At 37.9% G+C, this 14161-nt stretch overlaps 1 protein-coding gene across 1 annotated transcript in view; it reads right to left on the bottom strand.

Annotated features, from left to right (window-relative positions):
- The window catches only part of LOC104609949 (putative serine/threonine-protein kinase SIS8), a 72814-nt gene extending 64037 nt beyond the window's left edge, over nt 1–8777 (bottom strand). The window contains exons 1-2 of the mRNA XM_010276398.3: nt 7350–8777; nt 5259–5696 (exon numbers count right to left, since the gene is read on the bottom strand). Of these exons, the coding sequence (XP_010274700.1) occupies nt 5259–5696; nt 7350–7850 (939 nt within the window). The 5' untranslated portion in view covers nt 7851–8777. The remainder of the gene's footprint in view (nt 1–5258; nt 5697–7349) is intronic.
- Between the last annotated feature and the right edge of the window lie 5384 nt (nt 8778–14161).

Below are 14161 nucleotides of genomic sequence, written 5' to 3'. Positions count from 1 at the left end.
GTAAATGGTTTGGCTGATGTGTTAGCCAACATGGGTTTCTGGGGATCAGTTGTATTGGGCTGCTTTAACTGAGAATTGAGGGTAGGGAGTGGGAGCAGCTCCATGGAACTGGTAGTTTATCTATTAAATGGTCTTATCTTAATTTAATGAAATATTTTGTTACTGATCAAAAAAGAAATTAGAGTTTCTATTTTAGGTTTTCAAACAAGTTACTATTTTCTTTAGGGAGTTTCCCATTTTTTAGTAGATCTATAGTTAGTAGTTTCCTATTTTGTTTGGGAAACTATTAATTTAAATCAACTACTATTTTTCTAAGTTTCTGTTCTTAAGAGTTTCTAGGATTCCGATTAGGAGTGCAGTTTTATTAGTTGCCAAGTCGAGTGTGGTTCTGAGTTTTCTGAGTTTGAGTTTGTATTGATAAGAGCTTCTAGGATTCCAAGTAGTGGGTTGATTATAGATCAGGCAGGTTGTGTCTTTTGCCCTGCTGAATTTGAAACAGCCAATCCACTCTTCTTGAACTGCCTGTTTGTAAATAAAGTTTTGAGTGTGGTTCTGCAATCATTTGGCTGGTAATGGAAAAGGTCACATTGAGACATGATGGGCAAAATGGAGGGATGCAACTGGAGTCCTATGTCATGGGAGAATACCATGTAGACTGGAAGGAAAATTTTATAAAACAGTTCAAGGCCACCAATGTTGTATCTTTTATGGGGTAGAAAATTGGGCAGTCAAGGAACAATATGCCGAAAAAATGAGTGTAGCAGAACTAAGAATGTTGAAAACTTGAAATGAATGAGTGGTAAAACTAGAAAGGATAGGGTCAGATCCTAGGGAAGGTAAGTTTTGGAACCCAGTAATAGAAAAGTTTGAGAAGAGGTTAGCTTCTTGGAAAAAGCATCGTTTCTTTGGAAGGGCATACCACATTGATTAGGGCTACTCTTTCCAATTTGCCTACCTACTTTCTCTCTGTTTTTAGGATCCCTCCTAGAGAAACTAATGAGAGATTTTCTTTGGGAGCTGGGGGGAAAGCAAAAAAGACAATCTAATTAAGTGGGAGATTGTGTGCAAAAGTAAAGAGGAAGGGGGATTAGGCATAGGAAATGTGGTACAAAAGAATGCAGCACTATTAGGAAATGGCTGTGGAGGTGGCCATTGGAAAGAGGAAGTTTGTGGAGTGAAGTGGTGGCAAGTATTGGATTTGTTTGTTGGGTTATGCTTGGAATTGTGTTGTAATTAGTGGGCTTTGACTTTTCATCTACCCACAACTTCTTGTTGTACCTGTCCTTTTAACTTAATGAATCATTTCTGTGTTGCTGATCAAAAAAGGAAAAAAAAAAAAGTAGTGGCAAGTATCCATGGTTGTTTAGAGAGCGATTGGGGTGTTAGCATATCTCATCAGGCCATGTTGACAACACCTTGGAAGGCAATTCACAGTATTCTTCCCCAACTCCTCAAATATATCAACTTATCAAGTATGATTTGTGTTCTAGGACTTTTGTTCTATCTTTGGAGGATTTGTGAGTTGGGGATTTTACATCAACCTTTTTCCATCTCTCTGTTTAAAAAGGAGGTTGTATCCAAATTTATCTCTACTTCGATAAATCCTTTGGATCCAACTTGGGATCTTGGTTTTCGTATAGGGTTAAGGGATGAAGAGGTTGGTTCCTTGTCCAATTTGTTGAGTATCCTCAGCAAAGTTTGTGCAGATCCCTCAAATCCAGACAAAAGGGTTTTGTCTCTACTTTCCGAAGGGTCTTTTTTTTTTTGAAGAACAAAAATAAATTCATTAAAAGAAAAAGAGAATACAAGAGATAGGTGATAAGAAATCACTTGAGGGAAAGCATCAGACACAAACACAAACTCACTACCTTTGACACCAGATTACAGCCAAACAACACAAAAACAAAAAGCACACTTCTGGACACCATCACCCAACTCCTTGAACCACTGAACCCTGACAACATCTCCTTATTCCCCGCCCTCGAACACTCCATCATGCCTATCGACATCCTCACCCCACTTCTTTCTTCCTTCCCCAATTACTACTTTCTTCAAGCTCTCTTCCTTCCTCTTTCTCTCAAACTCCTCAAAGGCCTTCATAGCAAACTCCTCACCTCCCCAAAAAAATAAGCCAAGGTTTTTGCCAATCTCAACTTCTTTCTCCACTAACTTCTGAAGAGGCTAAGCTTCATTCTTTTTCCCCATTGAATTCTCGTCACCTTTGGATCCTTCAAAACTCTCTTTCTTATCTTGATGCACCTTACCCAGATGGGGATCCGTTGGTTGAGCTTGAATCATTGCTCTACAAAAACCAGATTCGGAAGGAGAAATGCCTCTCAATCCTTTTCTTTTGTAAACCCATTTAAAACTTTTTGTAGGTCCAGCCCCCCCTAGACCAAGCTTCAACTGAGAAAAATTTTTTGTCACATGAACAACAAGAGGGTTTCTTGAAACCCATGCTTTCTTGCTAGTTACCCCATTATCTGACTCCACATTTTTCTCATCAGCCTTGCTCCTCCAACCCCAGATCGACGCCCAATCTTCCAACTTTCACCTCTTCAAAACGCAAGTTGTCACCAGTAAGATTCTCGTCCCGGCAACCCTCATTGCCGCTTGCCTTGACAGCCCTCCCTTCTACAACCTCATCTTCGATTCTTCTTCGGCCTAGGTCCACCACTAATCTGCCAAACAACACCTTCCAGTAATAAGAGGATCAGTATTTGATCTTCCTAACTGGTTATTGTCCTTGCAAATCGCATTATCCAACCAATCTCCCTTCTTCCACCACTCTTCCCTCCTCTCCATCCTTGCTCCCCTTCACAGCTTTCTGCTTCTCCTCAGTGTTTCCCTATTAAGGAAGAAATTTGGTGTAGGCCTATTCCCTCTAAAGTAAGTGTTTTTAGCTGGGAAGTGTTTTATGGGAAAATAAACACTTTCAATAATTTACAAAAGATAAGACCTTTCTTGTGTACATCACCTAATTGGTGTATTCTGTGTACGTCCAACGATGAGGATTGCTACCACTTACTAATTTCTTGTTCAACTACTGCAAAGTTATAGGTTTGGCTTCTCTTTGTTTGGATGCAAGTGGAATTTGACAATAGAGGTTGGCATGTTATTTGATTATTCTACCTTTGCTTGGCCCAGAAAAAGGGGAAGGCTTATGTGGAGGTCTGCTACAGCGGCTTTGTTGTTGACCATATGGGAAGAAAGGAATGCAGGAATTTTCCAAGAGAAGGAGAGAAGCATTCAAGAGAAAAAGGATTGTGTGTTGAATAGTTCATCCAAGAACAGACTTCCAGCGAGCTGGACACCTCCACCTGAAGGCTATCTAAAGCTAAATTTTGATAGGAGTAGTTTTGACAACCCAGGCACATCAAGAATATGCGGGATTCTCAAAAATGAAGCTGTAGTTACTATAGTCTTTTTCTCGGGTCTGCTAGGAATTGGAGACTCCATAAGGGCTGAATTACTAGTGGTTGTTCGGGGAGTGCGAATTGCAAATCAGCTTGGTATGTATTCCTTACTGACAGAAGGTGACTCAAAAGTGGTAGTGGGGTGGTTAAAGAGCTCAGAGTCTGTTATTTGGTGCTATAGGAATGAAATCAAGAGATTTAAGTGGCTTACACAGAATATGAATTTAAGAATACAATGAGTGCGTAGGGCAGCTAATGCCTTGGTTGATTGTTTAGACGAGCAAAGGATTAATAGGGAACATTTGTTTTGGGCTCATAGGAGTCACTCTGATAGGTGATAAAATGAGGGCAAGTGGACTAAGATGGTTTGGTTACATGCAGAGAAGACCATCTACAGCTCCAGTGAGAAGTGACTTGTTATTAGTAGAAGGATCTAAAAGAGATTAGGGCAGACAAAAAGGACAAGGACAGTAATTGAAATAGTGAAAATGATTTAAGGATCCAGAACTTAATAATAGACAGCACTGAACAGAGCAGAACTTTTAGCCGCTGTACAAGGGGTGCAATTTGCAAACCAGCTGGGGGTACAACACCTAACAATTGAGGGGGATTCCAAAGTGGTGGTGGGTTGGTTGAAAAATCCTGAAGAGGCTATGTGGCGTTACAAGAATGAAATGAAGAAATTTAATTGGTTGACAAGGAATATGTTGGTCACTGTACAGTGGGTGGGGAGATCAGCAAATACTTTGTCAGATGTGTTAGCTAAGCAAGGGTAAATAGGGAAGAATTGTTTTGGGCTCAGTTGTGATTCTTGCTTTTCTTTCCTAGTTTACTTGTAAGATTCAAGGAGGGGCTGCAGCTCGCGCCTCTCTCTGGGATGTTGTATGAACTCACTCTAAATCTGCTTCTGAATTAATAAATTTATTATCATTCATCAAAAAACAGAGCAAACAGGTTATGGAAGAACAGGATTCATGTAGCCAACTTATACGTACTTGTAAAGGGCCGACCACAACATGCTTAAAATATAAGACCGGACTTCTAGGTATAACCAATTTGTAGATACTGACTTACAAAATTAAAGTTATGAAGTACCAATGAAGTATGTTTCTTGACTTTCAATGTTCCCTTCTTCAATTGTCTTCTCACATAAATACAGAGTATTGACCATATTTCTTCTTTTCTGGATCACTATCAACTGTAGTATAGTAGCTCAGACATGAGTTGTCTTTAGTAAAGATAGCTATTGAGAATGAACATGAACGGGTGTCCTTGAAGTGGTTCTCTGGTTGTTTCTGATCTTATGGTGCATGGAAAACCATCATAGAAAATATTGATTAATTTGTTGGGATCTTGCAGCTTCAATGTGGAGGATCATGCATTCAGTTTTGGGGAGATGAATACCAATTTATAGGAAGTTATGGTAGAACAGGATTCTTGTAGCTGACCACAAATAGTTGAGATACTACTAGTTGAGTTGAGAATGATATAGAATGGAAGCTATGATGGAAAAGGACTTATGCAGATAACCTCAAATAGTTGGGATAAGGCTTTGTTAAGTTGAATTGAATTGAGTTCAGAATGTTGTGAGCAGGAAAATCATGGAATATGTATTTAATGCTTTACAAAATCAAGGAAATAAAAGTACAACGAACTTTAAAAATACAACTAATACCACGTGACAAATGACGCATGACATTTGTAACCCAGACTATGTTCAAATCATCCAATAGACACTCCAAATAAAAATAACACATGCCTCAGAGGTAGCATAATCATCAAATTCTTGCTTTTCAGCACTAAACAGGGGTTAGCCATATATCAACCAAGAAGTTGCACTACCTTAAACAGCAATGCCCGATGACGAGCTAAACCAATAGTTAAAGAACCAAGAGGCAGCACCATGCTCCCAACAGTTGTTCTTAAACGATTACTAAGATTTCTCCATGCTTTCAACATGTTGACTGGATCCCCAACTGGTCCACCCATGTAGTCAGCAACTAAAGCAGCAAGTTTTTTCACCAAATCACTACCCATAAAATCAAGAGGTCCCGACCTAGACTCAACAGCCATTACCAGGGCTTTTTGCTCAAGTTTTAACAGGTTGACATCAGCAGCCCTATTTACCAGCACTGCTTCCCAACTAATACCATCTGAGACTGGTGCTCCTTGCAAATCAACAAGGGAAGGCATCTTCTCTGAAGTGGACTCAGCCAAAATGCCATATAGGTCGTAGAAACCATCCAAGATCTTGTCATCATATCCAAGAGCATTGTAATTCTGTGAAGCATATGATAGTATATGAGATAGATTATAATGGGACAAGTATGGCGATAATATTGAAAAAGTTAAATTTTTGTAATAAATGTATCATACTTATCTAAAAGTGCCCCAACATAGATAACTTATGACCACAGAAAAAATTAAAAAAAAAAAAAAGAAAGAAAGAAAGGCAGATAACATATTTCTAATGCTTACAATAGTGTTTCAAATTGAGCTATAACCTAGCAAAGCAGAGACAGTTGGCTGTACCCTACATCCTTAAGTAACTAGAAAGAAAAATTATACAGGAAAGTGTTCTTCACATTATAATCAGATCTTAAATCATAGATTTTATTTTGAAAGGTAAGAATATAATTGAACTAATCAAAAAGAGGGGGGTCACCCCAATAATTACAATGCCAGCCCCTTCGAGATAAACGGGCCATTGTGAGCTATGCATACCATTTGCAATCAATATAAATCATAGAAAGGGTTGAATGGACTCAAATTGTGTATTGGATCATAAACTGCAAGAATACTTCTTTTGAATAAAAAAGTATATACCATAAAATTAAATCTCAGAAAAAAATAACCTTACCCTTTCTCCATTCAACATCCATCATATATGTATTTACCACAATTAAGTTTACCACCTTCACACTTTTTAAGGTAAGATGTTATGATTAAGTTTGACTCTGAATTCAATTAACCCCCACAAAGACACCTCTTTAACCTACATATGATGGAAAATAGGGATTTAAATAGTTTTTAAATAACCAACTAAGTCTTACTCTAGTAATGGTTTTAAAACAAAAGCCCCTTGAAAAAACTAAAAGAAAAAAGGAAAAAGAAGTGATGAAGCATGAACTAGGTCATAATCAAATTTATTCAAATTTCATTAATTTAATAGATTGTATGATTCAAACAACAATCATAAGTTTTTATCTGAAAAATATTCTGTAAGATTTGAATTGGAAGCTTTGGATTTCAAAATTGGAATCTTGAATCTTGTCATAAATCATAAGATTTTTACAACTATGTGAGGGAAACAATAAGAGAAGTTAAGATGAAACACCTTCCTTTAAAGCATGTTTAGTGTTCTCCAGCTATTAAATGGTACTATATAGCAATAAACAGATCCCCCTTTTGAGTGAACTAGTGAAGTTGGATCAAGATAGCTAAACATGTGCATTGGCCATGTTGTTCACATTACATAGATTTAAGATTAGGTGATTTGTTATCTATAATAACTAAAATATATCTGTCACTGGTCCACATTTTGTAGTCAAGATTGAAAGAACTACCAATAAAAACCATTCAAGCATCATGTACCCTAAGTCCTTTCTAGAGAAGAAAATCAAGTGCATTACCTTCAGGAGTGGAAGGTAAATCCAGAAAGCAAGATTGTTCAGAATCAAGAAAAGAAGAACATGTTCACAAAGGAAGAAAGGAATTGTTCTATGCACTCATAACAATGTGTAACTATGGCATCACCATCACCATTTCATTAGCAGCTTCATCAGAAATACATGCAAAACTATAAACTATGACATAAAAATGCCAATTATAAGAAGCATCATATTTATGAATTCACCAACTATAGGATGCAATAACTCAAACAAATTAGGCACAGCGAGACAGGTAAAGAGAGAGGAAAATATAGTAACTTACCCAATATCTATAGGCAACAACTTCTGCAGTAGTGTTCTGGGAAGAACATGAGCCCAGACTGATTTGCTTTACAGCCTCAATCTGAACCGCCTCAGGATCTTCCTGTGCACTCAATTCCAGCGCCAGTTGTATTTGATATTCCTCGTCCATCCCAGGATCCCTTGAATTGCTTGAACTCGAATCCCTCCTCACTGCATCAGACAAAAAATCCAAGCTGCTGCTACTCAAAGAATCCAAAGGGTCTCTTCTCTCTCCTCTCCCTGCATTTGAAGACGACGGAGGACTAGGACTATGTCTACTCGTAACAGAATTCAACCACCCAGAAATACTTGAGAACGGTTTCTGCTCAGAATGATGATGATGGTGAGATGGAGACGCCCGAGATGGTGAAGCTCTCCCTGTGGAATCATCACTCAACCTATGACCCCTCGACGATGTAGACCCATCAGTATCTTCCGATTGGTTGGGCATAATATGCAGCTTCTTTAGAATGTTCTTCATGGTGTTTCTGGAAGGTGTACTAACTAATGCTATAGAGTAAGAAAAGGTAGTAATAGTAGGTCCATAATATCCTCCTTGTTGTCATCAACCACACATGAAATATCAAATCACTCACTCACCACGAGAATCGCTTCAAGCTAACACAGAAATTGATTTCCCCTTCCACCCCCAAAAGACTTCCCACAAACCCATCAAAACCAAAAGTAAGAGCAACCATTCGAAGCAATTCCCCACTAAAGTTCATGTCATGTCAACAAGATCCAGTGGCTTAAACTGAAGAAAAAACCTACGCTCTTCACAATATAACAATACCCCAGCTCGAAGATGCATACAAAATGGAAGGAAAAAAGAAACGAAGACACAATCAATAAAAGAACAGGCAATTGATATCAAAAAAGATTGCTTTCTCGTTGTTACCTCTGAGGAGCAGAACAGACTGAAAAAATCTATATTGGGTGAAGTCGGTCGATGTTGTTATTTGGCTCTACCTTTCTATTGATGGGGGACAAGGAAAAGGGCGGGTGGGGAGCTTACAGGAGGGGAAGGCAACGCAGACAGTCGCACACGCGCACGCACAGCAAGGCCAACCAGATGGAGTGGGACCTTTGAAGCCGAACCACTTGAAATAGTTGATAGTTGAATAAGAGAGGCTTCACGGTCCCAAAGAGAAATGTAGTGAGCGGAGGCAACTGACTTCCTAGTCCCAAGATGGCATGAGTTGGAAATTTGTGGTGGATTGGATAGGAATTAAAGCTCCACTTTAAAGTCTTTAGACGCCTGACCGTAAAAGGAGAAGTAGAACTATAAAAACAACCAAATGGGAATTTTTTAAATGCTTTCAGTTATTAAAATAACCGCACATGTAATGAAGGGAGAAAACCACCTCGACTTGCCCCCTATAGTTCCTCCCCATTTTAACAGTTCATTTCTATTTTTATGCCCATCTGGCATTCTTTTGTAGATCTTTACTTCTTTTTAGTGTTAATTAATTGCTTGAATCTTAATGTCCCAATATTCACAAGATTCAATGGCCATTTGGGGTTGGGGTTGGTGGATCAAGTGGTGGGTCAGCAGTGTAATTCCCCTTTTTGGCATTCCTTTTGTAGATCTTCGGAGTTTATAAATTGTTTGAGTCTTAACCGCCCAATTCTCACAGGATTCAATGACCATATGGGGTTGGTGGACCAAAAAAAAGTTCTGGGTCATCAGTATAATTTCCTCTTTTCGCATTCCTTTGTAGATTTTTAAAGTATATGAAATGCTTGAATCTTTATCTCCCAATTTTCACAATATTCAACGATTATTTTGGGGCTGGTGGATCAAGTTCTGGGTCAGCAATATAATTCCCCTTTTGGCATTCCTTTGTAGATCTTTAGAGTTTAATAGTTTGTGAATTGCTTGAGTCTTTGTCTCCCAATTTTCACAAGTTGGGACCTTGTATTAAAGGAATCTAAAAAACAGAAAGAAATGGGCTTAAGTCACGTGCGATGAATGAACTGGTAGGAGGTTCTTCCTATTTGAGCATTTTTTTTCCCATATGTAGAGATATTTGGTTGGCCAAGTAAGACATTATTCTGGGTATTTCATGTTGATTGATTTACACAGATTGATGATTAATGATTGCTTTACAAAATATAGAAACAGTTCACAATTTAAAAGTATTGTTGAAATAATGAAAAATAAAATTTAAAAATATTGGGAGAACATTTCTCCTCTTTATTGCTTAGCTACAATATTATATCCTATAATTAGGAAAGATGGTTTAGATATTTTAACTGAAACATATTGTGAGAATATGAATATTGAAATTGGAAATAAAAAAGAATATATTAATAATTTTTTATTTGAAATGCATAATTTATATGAAATTGAAATAACAGGGCATGATAAATCTACAAGTTGTGCAAGTGCATCTTCCACTTCTTATACTAGTTCGAGTAGTGGAAAAGAAAAATTTTGGCATCTAATAAGTATAAGGCAGAAATCTACTACCTCTTCATCAACAAGTTCATTTATTGAACTTAAATGTTATTTACAAGCAAAATTTTCTAGTTTAGGTGATTCCTTCGCCTTGAAGGAAATGAATAATTTTAATATTTTAATATGGTGGAATGAACATGAAAAAATCATTCAGTTCTCGCCGCCATAGCACATGATCTACTAACCCCTTTAGTGTCTACAATTCCATCTGAGTCTTATTTTAGTGTAGGTACTGGGGTGTTGGATAGAGAAGCTACATGAATGATGAAAATCTGGAGAAGTGCATCTGCTTTAAATATTGGTTGGATGTTGTCATGTTGAAGATAGATTACAAGACAAAGAAGGGCATGACACTACACCCCATGTTTAGAGGTGCAAGTCGGGCGGGTTGGGCCAAGTTTATGGTCAACCCAGGCCTGGCCCTAAAATTTGGGCTTAAGGCCCGAGCTCGAGGTCAAGCCCGATTTTTCCCAGCCCACCCTATAATTTTATGCACTCGGATTGGTCTTGGGCCTAAGCTAGGCTCGGGTTGGTCAATGAACCCACTTTAAAATTCTACATATATAAATGTATTTATGAAAATATATAATACATATATTTATGTGTGTATGTATGTAAATATGTATACAAATGTTATATATATATATATATATATTTATATATATATGTATGTATGTATGTATTTATGCAATATTTACATATATACATATATATGTATAAATGTATATAATTGGGTCGGTTCGGGTTACTTAAGGGCTAGGCCCGAGCCCGGCTTGAAAAAAAGAAGCCCGACTTCTTAGGCCCAAGCCCAGCCCGAGGACCGAAAATCCAAGCCCAGCCTGTATAAAATTTTGGGTTGGGTCGGTTCGGGCTTGGGCTGGGCTTGCCCAAGTTGCATGCCTACCGATGTTTAACTTGAAAGAGATGATCAAAGTCAAGGAGATGGAGGTTCAAGTGGAACTTAAAGAAAATGATGAAGTCAATATTTTTTGTATACTTAATAGCTGTATAGAATTTTTTCAAATTATTGTAAATTTTGTTTTAATTTTATTTAAATTACTTGATGTCTTTTCAATAATGTATTTTTTTTAATTTGTAACTATATTGTATTTTTTATATTTTATTAATTTATTCTATATTTCATATTTCATTCATCAAACTACTGTATGATTTGTACAATTCAAATTTAAATGAAATAAAATTCTTATTTTTCTTCCAATTTGTTGTCCATTTTGAGTTTTTATCTCTGTATTTAGTTAAGTATTTTTTTTTCATTTATTTGTTAGATTTATTATTTTTTAAATAGTTCACAAAAGAAAGTTAAATATTTTAGTTTTACAAAAAAAAGGCTGATCTAATTCTGCCTAGACCCAAGGCTTAACCTGCGACCCAGCCCGCCATGGCCTAGGCCTGTAGCACGACATGGGCTTGCACAAGCTTAGGTCGTGGGTCATTCCAGGCCAACCCCTCAAATTATCATAGGGTAGAGAGTAGACTTGTTCATGGGTCGGGCCGGGCCAGGCTTTTGCTCTTTATTAACATAAACTTTTCAGGCCCGAGCCCGAGCCCGGCCCAACCAACGGGCCTAAAACTTGGGCTTGAACCCGGCTCTCATAAAAAGCCCGAAGCCCAAGCCCGAGCCCGAAGCCCGACTTGGGAGTTTGAGTGTCGGTGCCCTCTGAGGATTGAGAGAATGGTGCTGTTGAGTTCGTCGATTCCCGGGAGTCTGAGAGTGAGAATAGAAACCCAAAAAGTGAGAAAATAGAAGATGAAAACAATGGCGGCTAGAGAGAGAGAGAGAGAGAAAGAGAGCTCACCGCGAGAGAGATGATCTAGATCTGGTAGTGCTAGCCGCCGGTGCCTGAGTTCGCAGAATGAAAATGGTGTGCCTGGGTTCTAGTGGCGCCGGTTGGAGAGAGAACTGAGAATGAGAAGAAAGAAGATGAAAACGGTGCCAACTAGAGAGAGAGAGAGAGAGAGAGAGATCACCGCCGCCAAAGAGAGAGATGACTAGTTCTAGTGGAGTTGGCCGTCGGTGACTGAGTTCGCAAGTGCAGTTGGGTTCACCGGTTCTGAGAGTTGAGAGGGAGAAATGAGAGCCGCCGCTTTTGAGAGTGAGAGTGAGAAAGGAGAATGAAAAGAAAAATTTTAAATATTTAGGGTTAGGGTTAGGTAGTTTAGGAAAAGTCGGGTCGGGCTTTTTTAACAATCCCGAGCCTGACCCGTCAAATAATCGGGCTCGGGCTTTTAGGCCCGAGGTCAAGCCCACAGGCTAAAACACATGCCCAAGCCCGTCCGGGGGCCGGGCCGGGCCAGGCCAGGGCGGGCCGGCCCATCGGACCACCCGGCACATGAACAGGTCTAGTAGAGAGGTATGATCCAGGACAGCCCACAGGCTGTGCCGTGCCAACCCAACACGACCCGTTTGACAGCTTTAACTACACTAACTACTGATCTAGACCGAGCCCAGATTAACTGGAGGCAAGATTGTAGACATTGGGCTGGGCTACCGGCTACCTATCACAAGTGAACACACTAGTGTTCATTACGCTAGCGTGTTCACTCGTGATAGGTATCCCAGTGCGTACAATCTTGTCTCCAGCACATCCGGACGCGTATAAACGTAAGTGTCAGTTTTTTTTTTTTGTTCATAAAACAAATCACTTAAAGGGGTGGGGATAGAGCCGGTTCACGTTGAGATGACTTCGAAACTGCCAACCACAAAATGCTGGCTACGTCTTGTGCAAAATGCTGGCTACGTCTTGTGCACAAGACACTACAATCACACATCAATATATAAGGATGTCAGTGGGTCGGTTTAGGTGGTAAACCCGTACTGACCCAGCTCGATCAAGTCTTTATCAAGTTTCGGGTCAGGTTTGGATTGGATGAACCCAATCCAACCTGGTGACGGTGCTGACTTGAAAATATTAGTATATATAATATCAATTTGATATAAGTATGCTACACATGAGGCAGAGAGGGGGATTGGGTTGGGTTGAAATTGGTATTACTTTGGATTTGGGTTTATATTAGATAAATCTATACTAAATTTGACCCATTGACATCCGTACGCATCAAGAACATCTATTCATAAATTACAATAAAAAGTATAAGAAATGTTCCACAGCGTCTGGTCAGTAGATGACCTTATCATGGAAAGGTTGTGGTTACATAGATTTAGTATGTATTTGGTTTAGTTTATAATTTTCATTTAATGTTTGTACTTTATTTACTTGTAAAATCGAGAAAGATAATAATCACACTATTTATGACAATTAGGCATGACTATGCACCACATCAGCATAATAATGAAAAACGTCCAACTGTTTGAAGAAACTTTAAAAAACAACTTTTTCCAAATGATAGACATGTACAAAAAGCGAAGTCCACTTTTGCTATTCTCGATGTATACGAAAGAGCATGAGAGGGGAACTGTTCACGTGACACTTATGTGGCAGCGTTTATTAAGTAAACGCTCACAGAACCAAACATCATATTAATCCCACACCTCCATTTTTTTTTTTGAGAAACGCCAGGTGACCATCTCAACTTCTGGTTGGGGACTATGTAATAGCAGCCAAACCAGATTGTAGCCATTAACTAGCCACCTCTAGTTACAAGGGGTGAGCAAAAAAAAAAAACAGAATAAAAAGATCGAAACTGAATCGAAAAATCAGTTAACCGAATCAACCGGTATACATATATTTCTATATTATATATATATTTTTTATATATTATAAATTAATAAATATGGATTATATATATAAATATATATTTATAATATATGATATATTATTTATTAATTAAAATATAAAATTATATATTATAATTTTTTATTATATATTTATAATATATTATAAAAATTAAAAAAAAAACAAAAAAGCTAACAAATAAATTGGTCATTCAGTTAACCGACTGGTTTTGATTACCGATTTTCCAAAAATCAGTAGTACTAGTTCAATCCAAGAAAAAACCCCACGACAGAACCATAAGCACCCCTACTAGTTACATAGCATTAGATAACCATCCCTCAAATTGAAAACCTAAGGCATCATCTAAAACTCGTTAAATATTGTTAGATTGGCAGTTGAAATAGTAAAGAGGGAGCAAGATTGGAGCATGGAATTAAATTATCTATCTATCTATTTATTTATTTATTTCTTTACACACTACAAGTGTATCATCTAACTATAGGGACATTACAAAAATATTAATAAAAATGATCTTATTGTTATTTCATTTAACATTCTCACTGTTAATCAATTCTAAAGTATGAACTTAAAATGAGAAAATGGCTAAAATTAAATAAATTGATTCCACATAGTATC

This window comes from Nelumbo nucifera, chromosome 4, assembly GCF_055504915.1.
Source record: "Nelumbo nucifera cultivar China Antique chromosome 4, China Antique-T2T, whole genome shotgun sequence".
Lineage (NCBI taxonomy): Eukaryota > Viridiplantae > Streptophyta > Magnoliopsida > Proteales > Nelumbonaceae > Nelumbo > Nelumbo nucifera.
The sequence above is the reverse complement of the archived record's forward strand: the minus strand, read 5'-3'. Positions and strand labels throughout refer to the sequence as shown.